Raw genomic sequence first — 25681 nt, forward strand, 5'->3', positions numbered from 1 at the left:
CTTAGGTCCGAACGCTGCCCGGCTTCGAAGCACCGGCCGCGCCCTGTGTGCTCCACCCTCTCTCTCTCTCTCTTTGCTTCCCGACTTGCTGCCCGGCCCCGTTGCAGAGCCACCCGATTGAGCTCTAGCCCGCCGCAGCCCAGGAAGGATCAGTGCACTACCTGCCACCAGCCCGATTAGTTGGGAAACCACAGACTGGAGAACCAAGCCTGGCTCTCGACAGTCTCTCCTGCACTTTTCAATTCGATGATTTGGAGGGTGGTTGCCCACGGTCGACGCCCGTTTCTCGAGTTTCTTTGGATTATTTTTTTTTCTTTCTTCTGGCTTCGACCTTCAATAACGTCGTCTGAGGTGCTGCCGAGTTGCAGGTAAGTTCGTTTCTTACTCGTCGCCAGTATTATGTCCGTGTATAATTGAGACACGGACTGCAGGAGTTGATTATAACAAGTCTTTACTGAATGGAGACAACCTGGAAACTGAAACTACAGAAGCCTGCTAGGGCCTTTTATACAGGGGTGGTCACTGCCGGTACTGCAGTCTGAGACCAGTTATTCCCTTAAAGGTACATACACAACACCCACCCTACTTCAGTTAACCTTACCAGCATAAGCTTCTGTTCCTTTCTACTTCTCCAGCTTCCCCTTAAATGCATCAATGCTATTTGCCTCAACCACTCCATGTGGTAGTGAGTTCGTTATTCTAACCACTCTCTGAGTAAAGAAGGTTCTCCTGAATTCTCTGTTAATTAGTGACTAACTTATATTTATGACCCCTACTTTAGGATTCTGCAAAAATGGAAACATCGGCAAGAATTTTCATGGGCCTATGGGCGCGTAAGAAAAATAGGGAGGTCACTTATTACTTGGAAAATAAGAATCTAAATGTGGTAGGAGGGATATAGGAGTACAAATACACAAATCACTGAAATAAGAACATAAGAAATAGGAGCAGGAGTAGGCCATTTGGCCCTTTGAGCCTGCTCCGCCATTCAGTAAGATCATGGCTAATCTTCTACCTCATCTCCACGTTCCTGAAATATCCCCATATCCCTTGATTCCCTTAATATTCAAAAAGCTATTGATCTCTGTCTTGAATATACTCAACGACTGAGCCTCCACAGCCCTCTGGGGTAGAGAATTCCAAAGAGTGAAGAAATTTCTCCTCATCGCCATACTAAATGTCCTACCCCGTATCCTGAGACTGTGACCCCTCGTTCTAGACCCCCCAGCCAGGAGAAACATCCTCCCTGCATCCAGTCTGTTTAGCCCTGTCAGAATTTTAAACATTTCAATGAGATCGCCTCTCATTCTTCTAAACTCTAGTGAATACAGGCCTAGTCGACCCAATCTCTCCTCATATGACAGTCCTGCCATCCCAGGAATCAGTCTGGTGAACCTTCGCTGCACTCCCTCTATGGCAAGTATATCCTTTCTTAGGTAAGGAGACCAAAACTGCAGACAGTACTCCAGGCGTGCTCTCACCAAGGCCCTGTACAACTGTAGTAAGACATCCTTGCTCCTGTACTCAAATCCTCTTGCAATGAAGGCCAACATACCATTTACCTTCCTAACTGCTTGCTGCACCTGCATGTTTGCTTTCAGTGACTGGTGTACAAGGACACCCAGGTCCCTTTGTACATCAACATTTCCTAATCTAGCACCATTTAAATAATACTCTACCTTTCTGTTTTTCCTACCGAAGTGGATAACTTCACATTTATCCACGTTATACTGCATCTGCCATGTATTTGCCCACTCACTCAACTTGCCTAATTCGCCTTGAAGCCTCTTTGCATCCTCCTCACAACTCACAATCCCACCTAGTTTTGTGTCGTCAGCAAACTTGGAAATATTACATTTGGTTCCCTCATCCAAATCATTGATATATATTGCGAATAGCTGGGGCCCAAGCACTGATCGCTGCGGTACCCCACTAGTCGCCGCCTGCCACCCTGAAAAAGACCCATTTATTCCTACTCTCAGTTTCCTGTCTGTTAACCAATTTTCAATCCATGCCAGCATATTACCCCAATCCCATGGGCTTCAATTTTGCACACTAACCTCTTAAGTGTGACTTTATCAAAGGCCTTCTGAAAATCCAAATACACCACATCCCCTGGTTCTCCCTTATCTATTCTACCAGTTACATCCTCAAAAAACTCCAGTAGGTTTGTCAAACATGATTTCACTTTCATAAATCTATGTTGACTTTGTCTAATCCTGTTGATATTTTCTAAGTGCCCTGTTATCACGTCCTTTATAATAGACTCTAGCATTTTCCCTACTACTGATGTTAGGCTACCAGTCTGTAGTTCCCTGTTTTCTCTCTCCCTTTTTTAAATAGTGGGGTTACATTTGCCACCCTCCAATCTGCAGGAACGGTTCCATGATCTACAGAATTTGGGAAGATGACAACCAATGCATCCACTATTTCCATGGCTACCTCTTTTAGTACTCTGGGATGCAGATTATCAGACCCAGATAATCAGCTTTCAGTCCCATTAATTTCTCCAGCACTTTTTTTACTAATACTAATTTCCTTTAATTCCTCCTTCTCACTAGACCCTTGGTTCCCTTGCATTTCTGGGAAGTTATTTGTGTCCTCTTCCGTGAAGACAGAACCAAAGTATTTGTTTAATTGTTCTGCCATTTCCTTGTTCCCCATTATTAAATTCTCCCGTCTCTGCGATGGAGAAGGGAATGGAGGGTTAGATGAGGAAAGACGGGAGGAGGCTCGAGTGGAGCATAAACACCGGCATGGACTGGTTGAGCCGAATGGCCCGTTTCTGTGCTGTATATCCTATGTAAGGGCTCCGTAAGCTCCAGGTTTTCATGCGCTAAGCGCATTCGCGAAACCTCAGAACTTGCAATCTGTCAAGAATTATCCAACGCATCCCCGGGAAAAGGACATTTGCAGGCGGAGAGTTGGGCTATTTGCCCAACTACTTACTGCCCAGCGAATGCCTGTGAAATTCTTACGCCTGGTAAAAGCAGGCGTACCAGCGCAAGAGTTTAGATGAACATAAAAATAAATTTTAAAAAAATTATTAAAACATAAAAAAACCTGTAAAATAAGTTCAGGTTATTTTTAGCCCTTTTAAAACGTTTACATTTATTTTTCAAAAAATTACATTTTTGTTTTAAATATTTAATCAAATTGTATGTTAATTAATTTTAAATATGTAATTTTGTATTTATTTATTTAGTATGTAAATGTGTTTTTTTATGTGATCCCCATTGATGGTTGGACCGGCCCACGGGATCCCAGGGGCGCTTGCAAACCGAGTGCACAACTGGGATATGTGGGCCTTTACCTGGGCGTTCCCATAGAGGCCCAGAAGCATGAGTCTCCGTGGATCCTGAGGCAGAAAGTAGGTGTGGACTTTATTTGTGGATCGGAGGCATTTTCCCCATGGGAAACCTCCGACTACAAATTCAGGCCCAATATCTCTGTGTCTAACCTATCAAATGACTTCATCATTTTAAAGACGAATATCAGGCCACCCCTTAGCAATTTTCCCTGTAAGCTGTGCGGCCATGCAGCACTCCAGGGAACCCGCGCAGCCAGCTTTTCAGTGTAGAAATCTCGCATGCACGGTGTTTTGAATGGCCCGCACAGCCCCTTAAAGGGCTAACCCTAAAGAGCCGCAAGAAATTACAGGGAACATTGCCCCTCAGACTTCTCTTTTTTCTAGAGAAAAATGCCCCAGTCTGTTGGGTGTCTTTGTATAATGAGCACAAGACTCCCTCCTGCATAGCAGGGAGGCGACAAAACCGCTGAAGCCTGATTCTGATTGGGCCATTAGATTAAGCGAGCCAGGTTCACTGAAAACATTGGGAGCTGGTTCGCAGCATTTCCGCTGATGCACCAACTGGACCTCTGCATTCCACGGTGGTGTTCAACACCGCCAGCAAACGATTGGAAAATAAAGCATTACAATTATCCTTTTTTATTTAGATATATTTGCTGTTATGCCGAACTCTTGTCAGCTACTTGGGTAAATCTGCGCTATTGCTCACCTTGCTTAGCTTAATGGCTGTTGTTTTTCTTCATGAACAGACTGATGAACTACTCGGGGAGATCCAAGGACTGCAACAGGAAATGAAAAGAAAGGATCAGATGATTGAACAACTGCAAAAACAGCTGGTGAGCCCGACCTCCTACTGAAGACAGTGGCAATATCCACCTCTTTGTTGCTGTTAAGGAGATTGTATCAGCTCAATTTCTGGTAAAGGAAGGAAAGTTGTGTCCCCTTGTCTACATTGCCAAAGAGGGGAAACCATGCCCACTAAACCCCTGTTAGTACAATGTCATGCGATGTGCAATGGGTGGGGGTGAATGGGGGGTGGGTACCTCTTTTGAAGTGATCCTCGTGACTGGTCAATTGAGATGCGACTGTGGCACAATTGGAAACTAATTTTTTCCTGTGGCCATCCTCACCGGGTAAAATGCTGCCATGTCCAAGATAGGTTTCCGTTTGCAAATGTTTGCCCCATGCCCACCATTGGTGCCCATATCATCATTCTAGGTACCAGTGTAAGATGCTGTTTAATGTTGTGACAATAGTAGAGATGCAGGTTGAACAACAATGGCAGTCTGGAGCACCTGACTCAGGAGAGAGTCTGCTCTCACACTTTATAGAATATTCTTTAAATGTTGGAAAATATCGTTTTCTGAGCTGCAAGGGAGTATTTGAGGTCAAATTTACCTCGCAGCTGGGTTTGCTCCGTGATGTTATCAAGCAGGAGCCTCCCGGAATGGCACCATCGGATAAAAATAATGGGAAACTGTCACTTCAGAGGAACCTCACTAACTGATCCCAGGAAACTGTGCTGTCAGCTCAAAAAATTGATCCTTTTTAAAAAGTCCAACAGAATGCTTGTAAATTTTCCATTTTTCCTCCCTAAAATGGGGTTGGGGGTTACTTTGAACAAAAAGAATATCTCCTGGACTTTTCCTCACCATCAGTAAGATGCATGTGACCACTGTGGGTAGGTGAGGTGGATACAAATTAACTAAAGTGTTAAAAAAAGAGACAAATCTGGAAATAAGAAATAAAACTAGAACATGGATCACCATGCCACATAAAACATGACAACCCCATCAGAACTTCATACAGGCATTGTAACTGCCTACTACATCAATAGAAGATGGAGGATAGCCAGATGTGCGGCTGTGGACAGGTTATCCAAACCATGAAGCACCTTGTCAGCCATTGCTCACTATGCTCTCTCCCTGGACTACTAGCTTCTATAGATTCCGTATCACCAGAGGCCATAGAGTGGATGATGAACTTGGACGCCGACATTTAATGCTGCTTTTCGAGCTGCCATACGAAAGACTTTTTGTGTCATAATGATGTCACGCCTGTATGACAGTAATGCCTGGGGCTAGATGGAGTTGAGACACAGATCAACCATAATCTAATGAAATGGCAGAACAGGCTCGCGGGGCCTTCTCCTGTTCCTATGTTTAATTCCTCAGATAATGATCTTACTTCGAATCATTCTTACTTGGCACTGCAAGCCTCCCAACAGTAGACAGCACCGTTGCGCATCTTTTCTCTGTCTCCCAACTGAATCCACTCCTGATGCCACTGCCCTGGCCCACTTTTCTTCTTTGGCACTGCCACAACAAGACTTAACACACACCAAACAAGATAACATCGAGACCATTTACACTAACCTGTGAGCAATGCCACAGGAGAACCCCTAGTATACATATAGAAAATCTAGATATATTTCTATAGGGTTTGTTCTTGATACGCTTTTTGAAATTCAAAATATATGGGATCGTAAAGAGCATCTCTTACTCATGATAATTTGAACTAGTTGCTGAATTGCAGTGGATGAGGTGATAGTTGATGAAAATTAGTACATAAAAACATAAGAAATAGGAGCAGAAATAGGCCACTTGGCCCCTCGAGCCTACTCCGCCATTCAATAAAATCATGGCTGATCTTGGGCTCAAAGCCACTTCCCTGCCTGCTCCCCATAACCCTTCACTCCCTTATCATGCAAAAATCTGTCTATCTCCACCTTAAATGTATTTAATGACCCAGCCTCCACAGCTCTCTGCGGCAGAGAATTCCACAGATTTACGACCCTCTGAGAGAAGAAATTCCTCCTCATCTCAGTTCTAAAAGGGCGACCCTTTATTCTAAAACTATGCCCCCGAGTTCTAGATTTCCCCACGAGGGGAAACATCCTCTCTGCATCTACCTTGTCGAACCCCCTTAGTATCTTGTATGTTTCAATAAGATCACCTCTCATTCTTCTAAATTCCAATGAGTATAGGCCCAACCTGCTCAACCTTTCCTCATAAATCAACCCCCTCATCTCTGGAATTAACCTAGTGAATCATCTCTGAACTGCCTCCAATGCAAGTATATCCTTCCTTTAAATAAGGAGACCAAAACTGCACGCAGTACTCCAGGTGTGGTCTCACCAATACCCTGTACAGTTGTAGCAGGACTTCCCTGCTTTTATACTCCAACCCCTTTGAAATAAAGGCCAACATTCCATTTGCCTTTTTGATTACTTGCTGTACCTGCATGCTAACTTTTTGTGTTTCATGCACAAGGACTCCCAGGTCCCTCTGAACTGTAGCATTTTGTAATCTATCTCCATTTAAATAATAATTTGCTTTTTTATTTTTCCTGCCAATGTGGATAACCTCGCACTTTCCCACATTATACTCCATCTACCAAATGTTTGTCCACTCACTTAGCCTGTCTATATCCTTTTGCAGATCCTTTGAATCCTCTGCACAACTTGCTTTCCCACCCATCTTTGTATCATTCGCAAACTTGGCTACATTACACTCTGTCCCTTCATCCAAGTCATTAATGTAGATTGTAAATAGTTGAGGCCCCAGCACTGATCCCTGTGGCACCCCACTAGTTACGTTTGCCAACCGGAAAATGACCCATTTATCCCGACTCTCTGCTTTCTGTTACTTAGCCAATTCTCTATCCATGCTAATATATTACCCCCAACTCCGTGAGCTCTTATCTTATGCAGTAACCTTTTATGTGGCGCCTTATCGAATACTTTCTGGAAATCCAAATACACCACATCCACTGGCTCACCCTTATCCACCCTGCTCATTACATCCTCAAAGAACTCCAGCAAATTTGTTAAACATGATTTCCCTTTCATAAAACCATGCTGCCTCTATTATGTCCATGTGTAATTGAGATACGGACTGCAGAAGTTGGTTATAACAGGTCTTTATTGAGTGGAGACAAACTGGAACTACTATGCAAAAGTTACTACACAGGCTTATATACAGGGGTGGTCACTACTGGTACTGCAGTATACAGGGGCTGCAGAATATAGTTCCTTCTGCAAAGTACATACACTACAGCCTCTGCTTGACTGCATTATGATTTTCCAAATGCCCTGCTACTGCTTCCTCAATGAAGAACTCCAGCATTTTCCCAACGACAGATGTTAGGCTAACTGGTCTATAGTTTCCTGCTTTCTGTCTCCTTCCTTTCTTAAATAGGGGCGTTACATTTGTGGTTTTCCAATCTGCTGGGACCCCTCCAGAGTCCAGGGAATTTTGGTATATTGCAACCAATGCATCCGCTATCTCTGCAGCCACTTCTTTTAAGACCCTGGGATGCAGGGCATCTGGTGCAGGGGACTTGTTGTCTATTAGTCCCATTATTTTACCAAGTACTATTTCCTTAGTGATAGTGATTGTCTTTAGTTCCCCCCTCCCTGTGGCCCCTTGATTGTCCATTATTGGGATGTTGTTAGTGTCTTCTATCGTGAAGACAGATACAAAATATTTGTTCAGAGTCTCTGCCATTTCCCCGTTCCCCATTATTATTTCCCCAGTCTCATCCTCTAAGGGACCAACGTTTACTTTAGCTACTCTCTTCCTTTTTATATACCTGTAGAAGCTCTTACTATCTGTTTTAATATTTCTTGCCAGTTTACTCTCATAATTCATCTCCTCTCTTTATTTTTTTAGTCATCCTTTGCTGGTTTTTAAAAATTTCCCAATCCTCTGGTCTCCCACCAATCTTGGCAACATTGTATGCCTTCGTTTTCAATTTGTACCATCCTTTACTTCCTTAGTTAGCCACGGATGGTGCTCACTTCTCTTAAAATCTTTCTTTCTCACTGGAATATATTTTTCTTGAGAGTTACGATATATCTCCTTAAATGTCCGCCACTGCATTTCAACTGTCTTACCCTTTAATTTATTTTTTCAGTCCACATTTAGCCAGTTCTGCCCTCATGCCATTGTAATTGCTTTTGTTTAAGATCAGGACACTGGTTTGAGATACAACTTTCTCACCCTCCAATTGAATTTGAAATTCAACCATGCTATGATCATTCTTTCCTAGAGGATCCATTACTATGAGATAATTTATTAATTCTGTCTCATTACACAGTACCAGATCCAAGATAGCCTGCTCCCTGGCTGGTTCCATTACATACTGTTCCAGGAAGCCATCCCGGATGTACTCTGTGAACTCCTCCTCAAGGCTACCATGGCCAATTTGATTTGTCCAATCAATATGGAGATTAAAACCACCCATGATTACTACTGTACCTTTTTTACAGGCCTCTATTATTTGTTGATTTATACCCTGTCCAACAGTATTGCTACTGTTCGGGGGCCTGTAGACTACGCCCACCAGAGACTTGTTCCCCTTATTATTTTTTATCTCCACCCAAACCGATTCTACCTCTTGATCTTCTGAGCCAATATCACTTCTCACCACTGCACTGATCCCATCCTTTACCAACAAAGCCACCCCACCTCCCTTTCCTTTCTGTCTATCCTTCCGAATTGTCAAATACCCTGGAATATTCAGTTCCCAGCCCAGGTCACCTTGCAACCACGTCTCTGTAATGGCGATCAGATCAGACCCATTTGTATCTTTGTGCCGTCAACTCATCTATCTTGTTACAAATGCTGCGTGCATTCAGATATAGAGCTTTTTAACTTTGTCTTTTTACCATTTCTCCTGGTTTTGGCCCCATTTTCTGTTGCACTCTTATTTTTAAACATTCTGTCCCTTCCTGTCACACTCTGGTTATTATTTCCCCCATCTCTAGCCTGCTGTATTGCTTTCTCATTTCTCATTGACTTTTTAAATTCCCGCTCACCTGGACCCTCCCACCCACTCTTTAGTTTAAAACCCTCTCTACAGCCCTAGTTATTCGATTCGCCAGGACTCTAGCCCCAGCATGGTTCAAGTGAAGCCCGTCCAAACGGAACACCTCTTATCCCAGTACTGATGCCAGTGCCCCACAAATCATAGATACATAGAAGATAGGAGCAGGAGTAGGCCATTCGGCCCTTCGAGCCTGCTCCGCCATTCAATGAGATCATGGCTGATCATCCAAATTCAGTACCCGGTCCCTGCCTTCTCCCCATATCCCTTGATCCCTTTAGCCTTAAGAAATATATCCAACTCTTTCTTGAATATACTGAATGAACTGGCCTCCACCGCCCTCTGTGGCAGAGAATTCCACAGGTTCACCACTCTGGGTGAAGAAATTCCTCCTCATTTCAGTCCTAAATGGCTTACCCCTTATCCTTAGACTATGACCCCTGGTTCTGGACTCCCCGGCCATCAGAAACATCCTTCCTGCATCTAGTCTGTCCAGGCCTGACAGAATTTTATAGGTTTCGATGAGATCCCCTCTCAATCTTCTAAACTCCAGTGAGTATAAGCCCAATCGACACAATCTCTCCTCATACGTCATTCCTGCCATCCCAGGTATCAGCCTGGTGAATCTTCGCTGCACTCCCTCCATGGCAAGAACAGCCTTCCTCAGGTAAGGCGACCAAAACTGCACACAATACTCAAGGTGCGGTCTCACCAAGGCCCTGTACAACTGCAGCAAGACATCCTTGTTCTTGTACTCGAACCCTCTTGCTACGAAGGCCAACATACCATTTGCCTTCTTAACCGCCTGCTGCACCTGCATGCTTACCTTCAGCGACTGGTGTACAAGAACACCCAGGTCTCTTTGCACTTCCCCTTCTCCCAATCTATTACCATTCAAATAATAATCTGCCTTCCTGTTTTTGCCACCAAAGTGGATAACCTCACATTTATCCACATTATAGTGCATTTGCCATGTTTCTGCCCAATCACCCAACCTGTCCAAATCGTGCTGGAGTTTCACGACATCCTCCTCACAGCACACCCCCCCCCCCCAGCTTTGTGTCGTCTGCAAATTTGGAGATATTGCATCCAATTCCCTCGTCCAGATCATTAATATATATTGTGAACAGCTGGGGTCCTAGGACCGATCCTTGCGGTACCCCACTAGTCACTGCCTGCCACTCGGAAAATGACCCGTTTATTCCAACTCTTTGCTTTCTGTCCGCCAACCAGTTCTCTATCCAAGTCAATACCTTGCCCCCAATCACATGTGCCTTAATTTTGCACGCTAATCTCTTATGCGGGACCTTATCGAAAGCCTTCTGAAAGTCCAAATACACCACATCCACTGGTTCTCCCTTATCTATTTTATCAGTTACATCCTCAAAAAATTCCAGTAGATTAGTCAAGCATGATTTACCTTTTGTAAATCCATGTTGACTTTGTCCGATCCAGTCACTGCTTTCCAAGTGCTCTGCTATTACATCTTTTATGATGGACTCTAGCATTTTCCCCACTACCGATGTCAAGCTTACCGGTCTATCATTCCCCGCCTTTTCTCTACCACCTTTTTTGAATAGTGGGGTAACATTAGCCACCCGCCAATCCATGGGTACCGTTCCAGAGTCTATCGAGTTCTGGAAGATGACCAGCAATGCATCTACTACTTCTAGGGCCACTTCCTTAAGTACCCTGGGATGTAGATTATCAGGCCCTGGGGATTTATCGGCCTTCAGTCCCATCAACTTTCCTAACACCATTTCCCTACAAATACTGATTTCTTTCAGTTCCACCCTTTCATCAGACCCTATGTTCCCCGGCATCTCTGGGAGGTTATTTGTGTCCTCCTTTGTGAAGACAGAACCAAAATATGTATTTAGTTGGTCTGCCATTTCTTTGTTCCCCATTATAAATTCCCCCGATTCTGACTGCAAGGGACCTACGCTTGACTTCACCAATCTTTTTCTCTTCACATATCTATAAAAGCTTTTACAGTCAGTTTTTATGTTCTCTGCAAGCTTACTCTCATATTCTATTTTCCCTTTCTTAATTAATCCCTTTGTCCTCCTTTGTTGACTCCTAAACTGCTCCCAATCCTCAGGATTATTGCTTTTTCTGGCCAATTTATATGCCCTCTCCTTGGACCTTATGCTATCCCTAATTTCCCTTGTTAGCCACGGTTGGGTCACCTTTTTTGTTTTATTTTTATGCCAAACTGGGATGAACAAATTCTGTAGTTCATCCATTCGGTCTTTGAATGTTTGCCACTGCCTATCCACCGTCAACCCTTTGAGTGCCATTCCCCAATCAATCCTACCCAACTCGCTCCTCAGACCATCATAGTTTCCTTTATTTAAATTGAGGACCCTAGTCTCCGAGTCAACTACTTCATTCTCCATCTTAATGAAGAATTCGATCATATTATGATCGCTCCGACCCAAGGGGCCTCTTACAACAAGATTGCTAATTAATCCTTTCTCGTTACATAATACCCAGTCTAAGATGGCCTGATCTCTGGTTGGTTCCTCGACATATTGGTCCAGGAAACCATCCCGTAAACACTCCAGGAATTCCTCCTCCACAGTATTGTTACTCATTTGGTTGGCCCAATCTATATGTAGATTAAAGTCACCCATGATGACTGCTGTGCCCTTATTGCACGCTTCTTTAATTTCTCTTTTAATGCCATCCCCAACCTCCGCCTTACTGTTTGGAGGTCTATAAACCACTCCCACTAATGTTTTTTTCCCCTTAGTATTTCTCAATTCTACCCATACAGATTCCACCTCATCAGAGCTAATATCCTTCATTACAATTGTGTTAATCCCTTCTTTAACCAGTAATGCTACCCCACCTCCCTTTCCTTTTTGCCTATCTTTCCTGAATATCGAATACCCCTGGATGTTGAGTTCCCAGTCCTGGCCTTCCTTGAGCCACGTCTCCGTAATCCCAACCAAATCATATTTGTTTACTTCTATTTGCGCAGCCAATTCATCTACCTTATTACAAATGCTACTCGCATTAAGACACAAAGCCTTCAGGCTTGTTTTTTTAACGCTCTTAGACCTATTAGAATTATTATTTACTGTGGCCATGTTTGATTTAAACTGTTGATTTCTCTGACTGCCACTTTTGTTTTTCTCCTTCCTATCTTTTGCTTTTATCCTTGTTTCCCTTTCCTCTGTCTCCCTGCTCAGGTTCCCAACCCCCTGCCATTTTATTTTAAACCCTCCCCCACAGCACCAGCAAACACTCCCCCTAGGACATTGGTTCCAGCCCTGCCCAGGTGCAAACCATCCGGCTTGAACTGGTCCCACCTCCCCCAGAACCGGTTCCAATGTCCCAGGAACTTGAATCCCTCCCCCTGGCACCATTCCTCTAGCCACGTATTCATCTGAAGTATCCTTCTATTTCTACTCTGACTAGCATGTGGCACTGGTAGCAATCCTGAGATTACTACCTTTGAGGTCCTGTTTTTTAAATCGAAACCCATTTCTCCCACACCAGTCTTTAAGCACTCGTTCATTTCTCTGATCTTATTTACCCTATGCAAAATCGCTCGTGGCTCAGGTAGTAATCCAGAGATTATTACCTTTGTGGTTCTTCTTTTTAATTTAGCCCCTGGCTGCTCATACTCTCTCAGCAGAACCTCTTTCTTTGTCCTACCTATGTCATTGGTACCTACGTGGACCATGACAACTGGATCTTCCCCCTCCCACTCCAAGTTTCTCTCCAGCCCAGAGGAGATGTCCTTAACCCTGGCACCAGGCAGGCAACACAGCCTTCGGGACTCATGCTCTCGGCTGCAGAGAATAGTATCTATCCCCCTAACTATACTGTCCCCTATCACTACAACATTTCTTTTTACTCCCCCAACTTGAATGGCCCCTGTACCACGGTGCTGTGGTCGGATTGCTCATCCTCCCTGCAGTCCCTGTCCTCGTCCACACAGGGAGCAAGAATCTCGTACCTGTTGGACAAGGCCAAGGGCTGAGGCTCCTCCATCGCTTCCTCCTGGATCCCAATGCCTGCCTCGCTTGTAGTCACACCCTCCTGTCCCTGACCATGGGCCAAATTGGAAGTAATTACTCTAGTGGGTGTGACTGCCTCCTGGAACTTAGCGTCCAGGTAACGCTCCCCCTCCCTAATGTATCGCAGTATCTGAAGCTCATCAACTCTGAGCCGAAGTTCCTCGAGCAGCCAACATTTGCTGCAGATGTGGTCGTCTTGGACCTCAATGGTGTCCACCAGCTCCCACACCCAACAACAACACATTGCCTGGTCTCCCATCTCAATTAATTAATTCATTAGTTTTAAAATTTGAAACACCAAGGCACTTAAATTTAGACGCCCAAGTTTGGAAAAAAGCGAGAAATACTCACCAACGAATCACTTACCTGCTTTCTGGTGACGTCACACTTCGATTACTTTTTACTTCTTTACACTCACTGGTTCGTTGTAGCCATGGTTCACCTTTTAAACCTCTCGAAGCTTCACGCTCTCCAGCCGCTCTCGCTCACCTTTTAAACCTCTCGAGGCTTCACGCTCTCCAGCCACTCTCGCCCTCCTTTGGAATCTCTCGAGGTTTCACGCTCTCCATCCGCTCTCGCACACCTTTTAAATCTCTCGAGGTTTCGTGCTCTCGCTTACCTTTTAAATCTCCTGAGGTTTCACGCTCTCCAGCCGCTCTCACTCACCTTTTGAATCTCCTGAGGTTTCACGCTCTCCAGCCGCTCTCACTCGCCTTTTGAATCTCCTGAGGTTTCACGCTCTCCAGCCGCTCTCACTCACCTTTTGAATCTCCCGAGGTTTCACGCTCTCCAGCCGCTCTCACTCGCCTTTTGAATCTCCCGAGGTTTCGCGCTCTCCAGCCACACTCGCTCACCTTTTGAATCTCCCGAGGTTTTGCGCTCTCCAGCTGCTCTCACTCGCCTTTTGAATCTCCCGAGGTTTCGCGCTCTCACTCACCTTTTGAATCTCCCGAGGTTTTGCGCTCTCCAGCCGCTCTCACTCACCTTTTGAATCTCCCGAGGTTTAAACTGCACACTGGACTCGTCAGATGCTCCTTTCATCCCCACAGCAATTCATTTTCGCCCTGAAATCAGTTTCCATTCTAAAATGTCATCGAGCTTCTGAATTTAATAGCGGTGTAAAGATTTGATGATACAGGTAGACTATCCTTTATCCGCACTTCTGAAAACCGAAAACCTCTGAAAACCGAAAGTTTTTTTGTGGAGCGTAAGTCGTGCGCACGACATAACCCGAGTGGCACCAAACATGACCCGACGCGGCTGATGCTTTTCTGACCTGATTTGCAGGCCAGCTTAGCGTAGGAGTCAGCCGATATCCGGCTTTCCCACAACTGGCAGCGGCAGTCGAGCCCAGACCCCCGCTAAGTCAAGGAATTCAGATACGGAGCAGGGGGAGCTGTAAACAGACTGGGAGCGGCAGCACAGAGAAGGGAATGAGACACGGAACAGTCACAAGAGGTAGCCTGAACTTTTAAAATTTATATTAAATACAAATACTAATTACCAAATTAATTTAATGTTCAGAGTTTCCCAGTCTGAAATAATACCTTCTGAAATCCGAAAATTTCCGAAAACCGAAACACAGCTGGTCCCAAGGTTTTCGGATAAGGGATAGTCAACCTGTATAAGCCACCAATCAGTGCTATAATCGCCATGTCCCGGCAACTCCACACTTCTTTTTCAGACTTGGGAGAATGACTCGAGTTCTGTGAAGTCAGCCTTGACAAAATTTGAATTGAAAATAAGATATTCCTCAAGGAAAGAATAGAAATTTCAGAAATATAGTATGAAAAGACTCAATTATTATTGAGCATGAAAAAGATCTTTTCAGAGACTGAGGAGAAGGAAAGGGGTCCCGCTTTTATAATTTATTCGCGAGTTTGGCTCCAGAGCTCGGATACAGGAAGTGCCTAAAAAAAAGCCTGTAATTTTATACCAATCTCTTATATTCACTAGAGCGGAAATAATTTTCTGCAATTTTATTTTGGGAAGTGTAGATTAAAGTGGCTGGCAAGATGGTAATTGCGTATGTGACAAAGGCAGCAGCTCAGCTTATAAATGCTCGTCTATTAAAAGTGGCTTCAGTTAGTCAGTGGCGATGTCACTGGTCAAAGTCACAAACTTTGTCATCAGATTACCGACGGATGAGATGAGCATGTCCGGTCATCAAATTTGCATTCACTGATACTATTGGTTAATCGCTCCTTCTCGTGCAATTGGTTGACCTAACGGAGCTCTGAGTCCGCAAAACTAATCTTCATTTGGTAACCCCTGGAGGTACACATTACCGTAATCCACGACTGCAGCTGTCTAGGTTTACTGACTGAATTCCCTATTTATGAAGTCTGGATTCACTGCATTTGAAAAACATCTGCCAGGCTTAAATACACAAAAAAGAGAGATTTACTGTGTGGCCTTAGAGTCTATTGAGCATTCCATCCTTTTGGGTGCCATTTCTGACTGACCCCAATTAATGTTTTTGTTAACCAAAGTTATTAAGGGATATGGGCCAAAGGCGGGTATATGGAGTTAGATCGCAGATCAGCCATGATCTCATTGAATGGCGTAACAGGCTCGAGGGGCTGAATGGCCTACTGCTGTTCCTATATCCTTAGTGATGGTGAAGAACTATTGTTTTGAAGAGGAATTCTGCCAAGGAAAATCGACTTTTCAAAATGATGGGAAGCTGGGGGGCTAAGTACAAATGCTACCAGTCCACATTTACAATTATTTCCCTGTCATTGGATTGTTTTACATGCTGAGGGGTACTGTATTTCTTGATTATTGCTATTTTGAAAAGGAAGCTTGGTTTGCACATATAAGAACTACTGCCACCTTTTATATGGGGCAGAGATAGGATGGGTGAGGCAGAGGTTGGTATCATAGCTTCAAGACTGATGTTTATTTTGCTAAAGTGAAATTTAATTGAAAGCCTCCTTAACTTTAGCTCATGCTCCATCATCAAAAATGGATTCCTTCATGTCGGGTTTAAATTTTAGTAAACCATAGATCTGTACTCAAAAGTTGTTGTAGATTGGAATAGAAGGAATCTGTGGGAGTGGTACTTAATGCACATTTGTTTCAAAGAATGCTGAGAGAGCACACATAGAATGTTGGAGTTTTTGGATTCAATCTTGAGTAAATAAACTTGGGTCACCCTTTGAAGCAGGTGCATCATTGATGACACACTACCTGGGGCAGAAATTGCATTATCGCATTAAAGAGATTATATTGTAAATGAAGCATTTGCAGCTTTGACAGACAGGTTAATCCTTGGTAAGCTTTACTTAAACAAGGTGCTTTTAAAACCATCTCTATTGTTAATCATGTTTTCATTTTTGAGTTTTGAAAGTGAAATGACAAGTTTTTTTTTGAACGTACTGGAAAGGCAGAGTCTGGGAAAGTTGGTACTGGGTACAAGTAGAGACTGAAAATGGTGGGTCTTAATTGGAGAGCATGTTATGCTTTAAATTTGCAATACATATAGAGCCAGATTGATATTTTCAGATCAATTAGGAGCTAATCATGCAACGAGTGATTAATCACCGAAATCATCATCCAGGTCGAGTATTGGAGGCAAAGTCTGTTAAGTCATTCAAGAGACATTTGAATGTTATGATGGAAGGACAATCTAGATGGGCCAAATGGCCTCACTCACCCGTATTAAACTTTGAGTGTTTAAATTCTGACAGCATGAATATACAGTTACTGGGGAATTGAGTACCTCTGGAACTTGACAATAATTTCATAGCAGCACTTGATATGAAGAAAGGCCTGATAGCACAAATGGTATCTCATGGGAGGTTTGCACTTCACAAAATTCCTAAATGCTTGCCTTTAAAATTTAGCTAAATTGGAAAAAGGTAAAAATGCCTTAAATCTCATTGTTTTATTAAACATTTAAAGTGGGCATGATTTTGTAATCAGGATTTAATGTAAATCTGAGTGTAAAACAATTGCAATGAAGACGAATCTCTTAAAGAGGAAGTATAATCTACTGAATTGTCTCACAACCTATGTTCTCTCTAAGGTGCGCGGGTACGGATCTGAAAGCTCCCGCACACTGGACAGCTGGAGTGGGGGGGGAGGGGCCCAATACTGAACTAGCGGGAAAAAGTCTAGCGCTGAGAGAATGGCCCGGGAACCTCACGGAGCCGATCCGAATTGGAACGGCGTTTGGTAAGAGCCCTGGAACCTGGCAAGCGTTGTCTTGGATGGCTGTTGACTAATGGCGGCCGTGGGACCCGCAATTCTCTGCACCCCAACAACCGCTCTTATCTACCCCGCTGATTTCCCTGCTGAGAGTGCGCATGGTCCCCAGGGCCACGGTGCATTCAAAAGAGAGAAATAATTGGACTCGATGTAGCCGGGAGGCGCTGGAGCTGCGATTAAATGTTGCTGGGCTCGGCGGCTGTGATTCAGGCCCTGAGACACTCATTCGGTGACTTGTTGCTGAGGCCTGCGCTCATCCCCGGTCAGTTTCCAGGACCTGCTCCTCGCAGGAAGGCAGTCTCCGGCTGCACTTTGGATCAGCACACTGCAGGGGCCTGACCGATAACAACAACATAAGTCACCAGCTCTTTGGGGATGCAAGTTGTGTGCTAAACTATTTGATGAGTGCTCTTTTTTAAGCTTATCAAAGTGATGTTGAAGATTGTATTCAGGTTCCTGGTGAGGGTCTCCGTGTCACACTCGTGTTATAGCACTGCCGTTTCATCTCGGAGCTGGGTTTGAATCAATTGCGGAGAGATGAAAGGAAAGTCCCTGGTTTTCTACTTTCGACAGGCCAGGACAGTATTACTGTACTGAATCATGTAGCTTTACATTAGTTGTGGAATCATTTCTGAAGGCTGAAATTTCAGAAAAGAAAATAGTTTACTGTGAAGCGAAGGCAGGAAAGTGAATAGTTATTTTTTATAGTTCTAGTATATTTTTTATTCTTATATTTGGAATATATAAATTTTTAGGTTAAAATATATATTTTTAAATATATTATCCCAATCACTAGACAGTGAGTGTCTTGGTGAACCTCTTCAGGCAAAACTTTTTTTTAATGTTTCAATTCATGCGGTGTATAGCAAACAAAAGTGAGCTGTGGATGTGTAACCCAAGAAGACGGCCTTGAACTGGAAATGTTAATGTGAATGAGTGTCTGATTAAAGCTGAAAACAATACCAAGGCGGGAGGGAAAGGGAAGCACCTTTTAACCTTAAATTAGGCCGCAGTTCTACAAGCGCTTTTGCTCCCATGAAAAGTGGTTTTGGGTGCACTTCAGTGAAAAAGTGTTGGTATAACCTAAGAGATAATAGAGGGTACTAAAGGCGTGAGGCATGAGTCCCGTATGGATTTAGGTTTGCACAAACCTCTAGACATTGACATAATGGCCACCATGGCAGTGTCCTGGCCAATATTGATCCCTCAATCACAAAAACAGATGATCTGGTCATTATCACATTGCTGTTTGTGGGAGCTCGCTGCGTGCAAATTGGCTGCCGCATTTCCCGCATTACAACAGTGACCACTTCAAAAGTACTTCATTGGCTGTAAAGCGCTTTGAGATGTCCGGTGGTCCTGAAAGGCGCTATATAAATGCAAGTCTTTCTACCTTTGGTTTAACGGCTAATCAATTTTAACCTGCTGTTTCCTGTTACAATCGCAGCTAGTTAATGTGACCTTGCTAATAGTTGCTAATGTACTAGATTCAGTGCCTCTATTGTTGTGGCCCAATCTGCCATAAACGCCTCACACGGGATGAGTCCCCACCTGTCTGTTACGTCCTCCACCATTGTTCCGACTAATCTCCACTATTAGCATATGCTTCCTCAGAGGTCGAACTCCAAACCGTCGTCAACACCTTCACCGAAGCATACGAGAGCACGGGCCTTACACTAAACATCCGTAAGACAAAGGTCCTCTACCAACCTGCCCCCGCCACACAGTACTGGCCCCCCCCCACCCCCCGATTATCAAAATCCACGACAAGGCCTTGGACAACGTGGACCACTTTCCATACCTCGGGAGCCTACTGTCAACAAGGGCAGACGTCGACGACGAAGTCCAACACCACCTTCAGTGTGCCCGTGCAGCCTTCGATCGCCTGAGGAAGAGAGTGTTTAAAGACCAGGACCTCAAACCCGGCACTAAGCTCATGGTCTACAGAGTAGCAGTGATACCCGCCCTGCTGTATGCCTCAGAGACATGGACCATGTACAGCAAGCACCTCAAAGCACTGGAGGGGTACCACCAACGCTGCCTCCGCAAGATCCTGCAAATCCATTGGCAGGATAGGCACACCAACGTCAGTGTTCTTGCTCAGGCCAGCATCGAAGCTTTGACCACGCTCAATCAGCTCCGATGGACGGGTCACATTGACCGCATGTCCGATACGAGACTCCCAAAACAAGCGCTCTACTCGGAACTCCGACACAACAAGAGAGCCCCAGGTGGGCAGAGGAAACGCTTCAAGGGCACCCTCAAAGCCTCCTTGAAAAAGTGTAACATCCCCACCGACACCTGGGAATCCCTGGCCCAAGACTGCACAAAGTGGATGAGAAGCATCCGGGAAGGCGCCGAACACCTCGAGTCTCTTTGCCGGGAGCAAGCGGAAGCCAAGCGCAAGGAGCGCACGTCAACCCAAGCACCCCACCCACCCGCCCCTTCAACCACCATCTGCCCCACCTGTGACAGAGACTGTAGGTCCCGCATTGGACTCATCAGTCACCTGAGAACTCATTTTTAATGTGGAAGCAAGTCATCCTCGGTTCTGAGGGACTGCCTAAGAAGTAGAAGAAGATGATCCTCAGATAAGGAGACCAAAATTGTGCACAGTACTCCAGATGTGGTCTCGCCAAAGCCCTGTACAATCGTAGTAAGACTTTCTTACTCTTAAAAGCAGGGATTAATATTGTGGAGAATGTTTGAGAGCAAAACATTAGAAATTAAATTTGTAAATTAACATCTTTATGTCACCATACGAGTAAACATTTCCAAGTCATTGGCTGTTCTGTCCAGGAAGAAAGTTGAATGTTTATTTCTGTTAAATCATTGCTTTTCCTGCTCTTTGTTTTTAATTTGGTAACACAAATAAATTGTGTGTGTGTTTTTCTGCACTTGTAAATAAGTGCTGCATTTCTGACACGTTGCATGGTGGGTGTTCTGGTTCAAGAAGACAACGTTTATTAATGGAAGTGATTTGAAGTTGAAAATACCCGTTTTGTTCAATTCTTTTTAATACTGTGAACTAAAGAACTACTGCACTTTTATATTTGTTGGGTGTCTGGTTGCATTGTGAAGAATATTCTAACTACTTATGTGGACGTACAGCATGTCAGCGCCATAGGAAAGCTGCTGCTTGTGCAGCCACTGCTATAGTGACATGAGGGATGGACAAATACGTTGAAAACTTTAAAATGAATACAAATTGCACAAATAGATAGGCCACTTTCAGCTCATGGGCTTTTGGATTGTTTGTCAATGCATAACCGTGTAACTGAGTGACGTTTTAATGCATTATTATGCACTTCTGTTATATCCCAGTCATTTCTGACAAGTAATTTAAAAAAAAAATAGAGTTTGTACAAGTTTGTAAAAGCTTTTAATTAATTCTACCATAAGCAAACTTGCAGAATGGGCATGTAAATGACAAATGAATTTCAATATAGATAAGTGTGAGGTGGTGCATTTTGGTAGGAGGAATGAGGAGGTTTCCCAGTCCTTGGAAAATGAGAGTCTAAATGGAGTAGAGGTGCAAAGGGATCTCGGGGTAGAGATTCACAAATCATTAGAAGTAGTAACGCCGGTTAAAAAACCCATAAAAGTGCAAATAAAGCACTGGGGTTCATTTCTAAAGGAATGGAATTCAAAAGCAGAGAAATTAAATTAAACTTGCATAGAACCTTGTCTGATTGTCTCATGATTTGAGATGGAGGGGTGGCAATATGGCGTTACTGTATATAGGCTTTGGAGTGGTTGCTGTTGCTGTCGTCGTTGTTGGAGTAAAATTTACCCATGGACAAAAAGGTCGCGCTCCAAGGAGTTCGTGGCCCACTCCGTACAAAAACAATTAGATGGAACATTTCTCACAACCCTTAGTTTTTTTTACTGGGAGATATGTTTAGTTATCAATGCATTTAATCAATGCTGGTACTTTATACTTGAGAATGCTGGCTTGTGGCAATCTGGGAGCAGATACTTGGGGTTGCATTCCTGCTGCGACACCAAGTTCTGCTCCAGCGACATTACAAAGGAGGATTGCTGTCCACAATCCACTCCCAACCTCTTCTACCACCCCCCCCCCCCCATGTCCGTGGAAGTACCTTGTGATGTCACGGCTCGGGGAGTGTCACCCAGTGACTGACAAATAGCTTGAGGATTCAAACTGCTAGTTGGGAGTCCTGTATACCAACATTTTAGCTACTAGGATACTCAAGGTCACCATAACTATTTAAGTACCTAATTCTGAGAAGACATAGTAACGTACGTAGGATAAAAGTGTGATTCACTGCCTTTTCCCCAAGACAGGCAAGCTGTTCGACCCCTGTCCCACCCACAGGAAAAGCTAAATGCTGAAGCTGTTTCATTTTGATGAGGACAGAAGAGTACTGATTATTTTCAATTTAATCAACATTTGTGACAGCGCATAGTAGATAGAGAAGATACAGATTTCTTAAATCTGTAATGCAGTCCTGTGTGTTAAAATATTATGGCCCAGAAATTCAGGTCGGGGGCTTCCCGCGGGTGTAAGCCCCCGACCTGCACTTACCTTGCGCACCGGCAGTTGAGCTGTAGGGCCCCATGGAATTCCACTCTGGGGCCTGGCCCAGCTGCCGGCACGCTGTGCTTGCGTGTCCCAGGGGCGTAGTTAGTGCGATGCGTCCCCTGGGATCACGTGAGCCATGGGCAGCCAATCGGAGGAGGGAAAAGCCCATTCATAAGATTGACAGGTAGACCTGTCAAAACTTATAAATACTACGGGCCCAAAATAGCAGTAAACCTTCAAATAATTTTTTTTTTAAATAAACTATGAATTACATTAAATAACTATTTTAAACAATTTAAATTTTTGAAAAAAATAATTTTATATTATAACGGGGCTAAAAATAAACTTACCTTGCTTTAAAGTATTTAAAAATAATAAACCTGTGGAAAAAATGTTTTAATTTTAATTAATTGACCACTTACCTTGCAAAAAGCAGGCCTTACGCCTGCTTTTTAAATGTGTAAATCCTGCAGGCTTACCCTCCTGGGAAAACCTGTTAAAAAATACCTAAGTTCAAAGCGCACGCGCAGCCTCCCCTGCGCGCGCGTTCGACCTCTGAACCTCTTCGTTCAGAGGATTGGAAGTGCCGGTTTCCCGCGCATGCGCAGTGCATGCAGGAAACCGGCAATTCCATTCGGCCTACGGGTGAGTACCCCGTGCGTACTCACCTGGGGAGAGACACATTTCTGGGCCATTATCTTCTTTCTCTGCTGGCTGAGCAGAAATGCAACCCTGATCGATCAAGGTGGATGGCACTGTGGTACCAGAAGTAAATGGTCTGGGTTGGAATGCAGCTCAGTCAGAACGGAGCTGGAGCTGTTCTGCCTGTGCAAGGACTGAGTGATGTTACATGTGTCAGTTCTGGGACTTGGGTTGCAATGCAGCCTACACAAACTGGAAATGAAGCTGTTCTCCCCCTGATATAGGACTGGGTGGTGCTGTGTCAAGAGTACTGTTAATTCCACAGGCCTGGATTGACACGTAGCACAGACTGAATGGCAGTCTCCCTTCACTGGTGGGTGTTGGAGGTCTTATATCAAAGGAGTATAGGTATCACAGACCTGTCACTAATAGATAGGACTGCACAGAACAAAGTTACTGTTGTATTTAGTATTAATTGGCAGTTCTAAGAAAATCCTAGATGGTATCAATTGATCTTTTTGTTCGTGTTTTTATTGATCAGTTTGACATTAGCTCCAATCTACTTAGGATACATTGTTGGGGTGGAACCATTATTGATTTAAAGGAAGAATACTTTGTCTCCGAGATGTTTAAAAAACAGCAAGCTCGGGCTTAATCTTGAGCCAGTAGTTATGAAGCTTGACTATAGCGAAGATTATGGTTGTCTCCTGCTGTTGGGAAAATGGATTGAAAAATGACAGCGATCCACTGATTTGGTGAAAAACTATTTTAAACCCTTGTCTTTACTGAGGGCCATTCTGCAGTACGGAGCATATTTAACTCGGGACTGTATTTTTGAATAAAATAATTTGCCGGTTAATGCGCTCCTGACTGGCCCAACAGTTGACTTGCGAGCAGATGTTTGCTGGCTTCCATCCCTCAGCTGCCTATCCAACAAACATTTGTATTAGTTTGAGCTTTACATATAATCGCAAAATTGTATTTTCCCCACATACAAATTATAAGCAAGTTTTGTGTGCTAGCAGGAAGCATTTCTATTGCTAAGCAAGACGGAAAGCTCATCCAGAAATGTGCACAAACGTTTAAAAATTAATTTGAGGGTGGCATATGCTCAGAATTTTTTGTATCCTTTATTTTTGCTCCATATTTTCTTGGCTAGCTCTGGTACAGTTCGGCAGCAACTAGAAGGATGGGATTGAGACCAATTTTCCTCCACCTGCAGGCTTACAAAGTCAGATCGGGATAAATAATGCAGTTATCCTTGTTGCCAGGAACAGTGCTGTCTGATTCAACCAATGTTTATTTCCATACTGAGTGAAGCTACGTATTCAATTAAAAGATTATATCTGAAAAATAATGGCCACGAAAAGACTAATTCGGTCATTCCCCGCTCCTGTCAGGTATTTCAGTAAGGGTGGCTCAGTAACTATTGAAATTGGTTTTAAAAATGTGAGTAGGCAGCACATTTAAATGGATAAATAATTGCCTATTAGGTATAATAAACCCATTCCTTTCTGGTCGATCGATCCCACCTCCTCACCATCTTCCTCACTCACTTTTCTCTCCAGAAATGCATCTGATCACCTTGTACCCATTTTGCCATCTGTTTCTAACCTTCCCTGCTATCTATTCCACAAGCCTATTAACCTGGGGGTTATAAAGTTCGATGATTTCCCTTCTGTTACTGTAAATTGAAGCATTATTAAATTTAGTGCAATCCTGAGATCATAACATAAACTAACTTTATGGTAACAACTTTTTTTGAATCTACTACGACTGCAGATCAAATCGTGTGTGCCAAATAACAGTGAGGAAATGCACTGGTGATTCAAACAATGGATAATTCTATCTCTCTATATTTGTGTGCTAAAGTTTAGAGTTTTACAAGAGTTTTAAATAAGTCAATGTTTTCAAGTATGCCAACATGCAACAGATTTACTGGGTGAGGAGGAGGCACCTGTGACCAGGACTGGATTACTGGGCTTTCAAAGGATGGGAGGGGAATCAAGGTAACCCAATTTTTCTGCTGGGTTTCTACATTTCAGTGACTGGAGAGCTCTACCTCATCAATAACAAGTGAAGGCAGACCTTCCAACTTGCCCCATTTTGTGGTCTTCATGCATGTAGTCATCTGTCTCCCACATCATGAGACTGTCAAATTCAAATTTGAAACTGATGGTCTCAAAAATGTGAACTTTTGTAATATTTGGTCATTTAAAATATCTGGTACTGTGCAATTTTCATTGTTGCATTGTGCATCATCTCCATCAGCTACAAACATGTGATCCCACATTCATCTCAGTGCAGGTTTAAAACAAGGGGTAACTTTTAGTACCCATTGCCCAGTAATTTTTTTTTTTTAAAGGGATTCATTGAAGATTTAAGCTACACATTTAGATCTAAAATAATGGCCGCGAAAAGACTAATTCAGTCATTCCCCTCTCCTGTCCGGTATTTCAGTTAAGAGTGGCTCAGTAACTGTTGAAATTGGTTTTAAAAATGTGAGTAGGCAGCACATTTAAATGGATAAATAATTGCCTGTTAGGTATCGACCAGACCAGGCTCCACAAACCATCAGAATAGCAACAGCCACATTTTGGAATACCACCCGGGAGAAACTACATCAAAGCACTGTCAGAGTATCAAAACACATAAAGGATTAACTATAGCAAACACATCTATAAAATATTTATAAACATAACAGCACATACTGGGATGCCCCAAGCAATCCACAAACTGTACTTGCTGGGATCGGCACATCTCACTCCCTCACCATAAGAAACACTAACCTATCATTTCTAAGCGTATCAGGTAGAGGAACATCATGAATATTATCAGTGAGACTGTGAACACACGGACAATGATCTCTTGAACGTAAACAAAAAGCAAAAAAACTGCAAATGCTAGAAATCTGAAACAAGAACAGAAAATACTGGACACACCTGGCAGGACAGGTGTGAGGAGAAGAGAAGAATTAATGTTTCAGCTGTAGACCATTCAGAACAGTTCTGGTGAAGAATCCACTCCTGAAACGTTAACTCAATCTGCTCTCTCCACAGATGCTGACTGACCTGCTGAGTATTTCCAGCATTTTCACTTTTTGAAAATGTT

The 25681-nt window shown here is 43.6% G+C and overlaps 1 protein-coding gene across 4 annotated transcripts in view; it reads left to right on the forward strand.

Moving 5' to 3' along the window:
• Positions 1–25681, forward strand: part of LOC147098705 (serine-rich coiled-coil domain-containing protein 2-like) — a 730402-nt gene that overhangs the window by 571783 nt on the left and 132938 nt on the right. For all 4 annotated transcript variants that reach the window (XM_085970759.1, XM_085970755.1, XM_085970756.1 and 1 more), the window contains exon 8: positions 4060–4146. In XM_085970759.1, the coding sequence (XP_085826885.1) occupies positions 4060–4146 (87 nt within the window). The remainder of the gene's footprint in view (positions 1–4059; positions 4147–25681) is intronic.

Source organism: Somniosus microcephalus, chromosome 29 (assembly GCF_052327205.1).
Source record: "Somniosus microcephalus isolate GS21.2 chromosome 29, FLI_Smic_1.0, whole genome shotgun sequence".
Classification (NCBI taxonomy): Eukaryota; Metazoa; Chordata; class Chondrichthyes; order Squaliformes; family Somniosidae; genus Somniosus; species Somniosus microcephalus.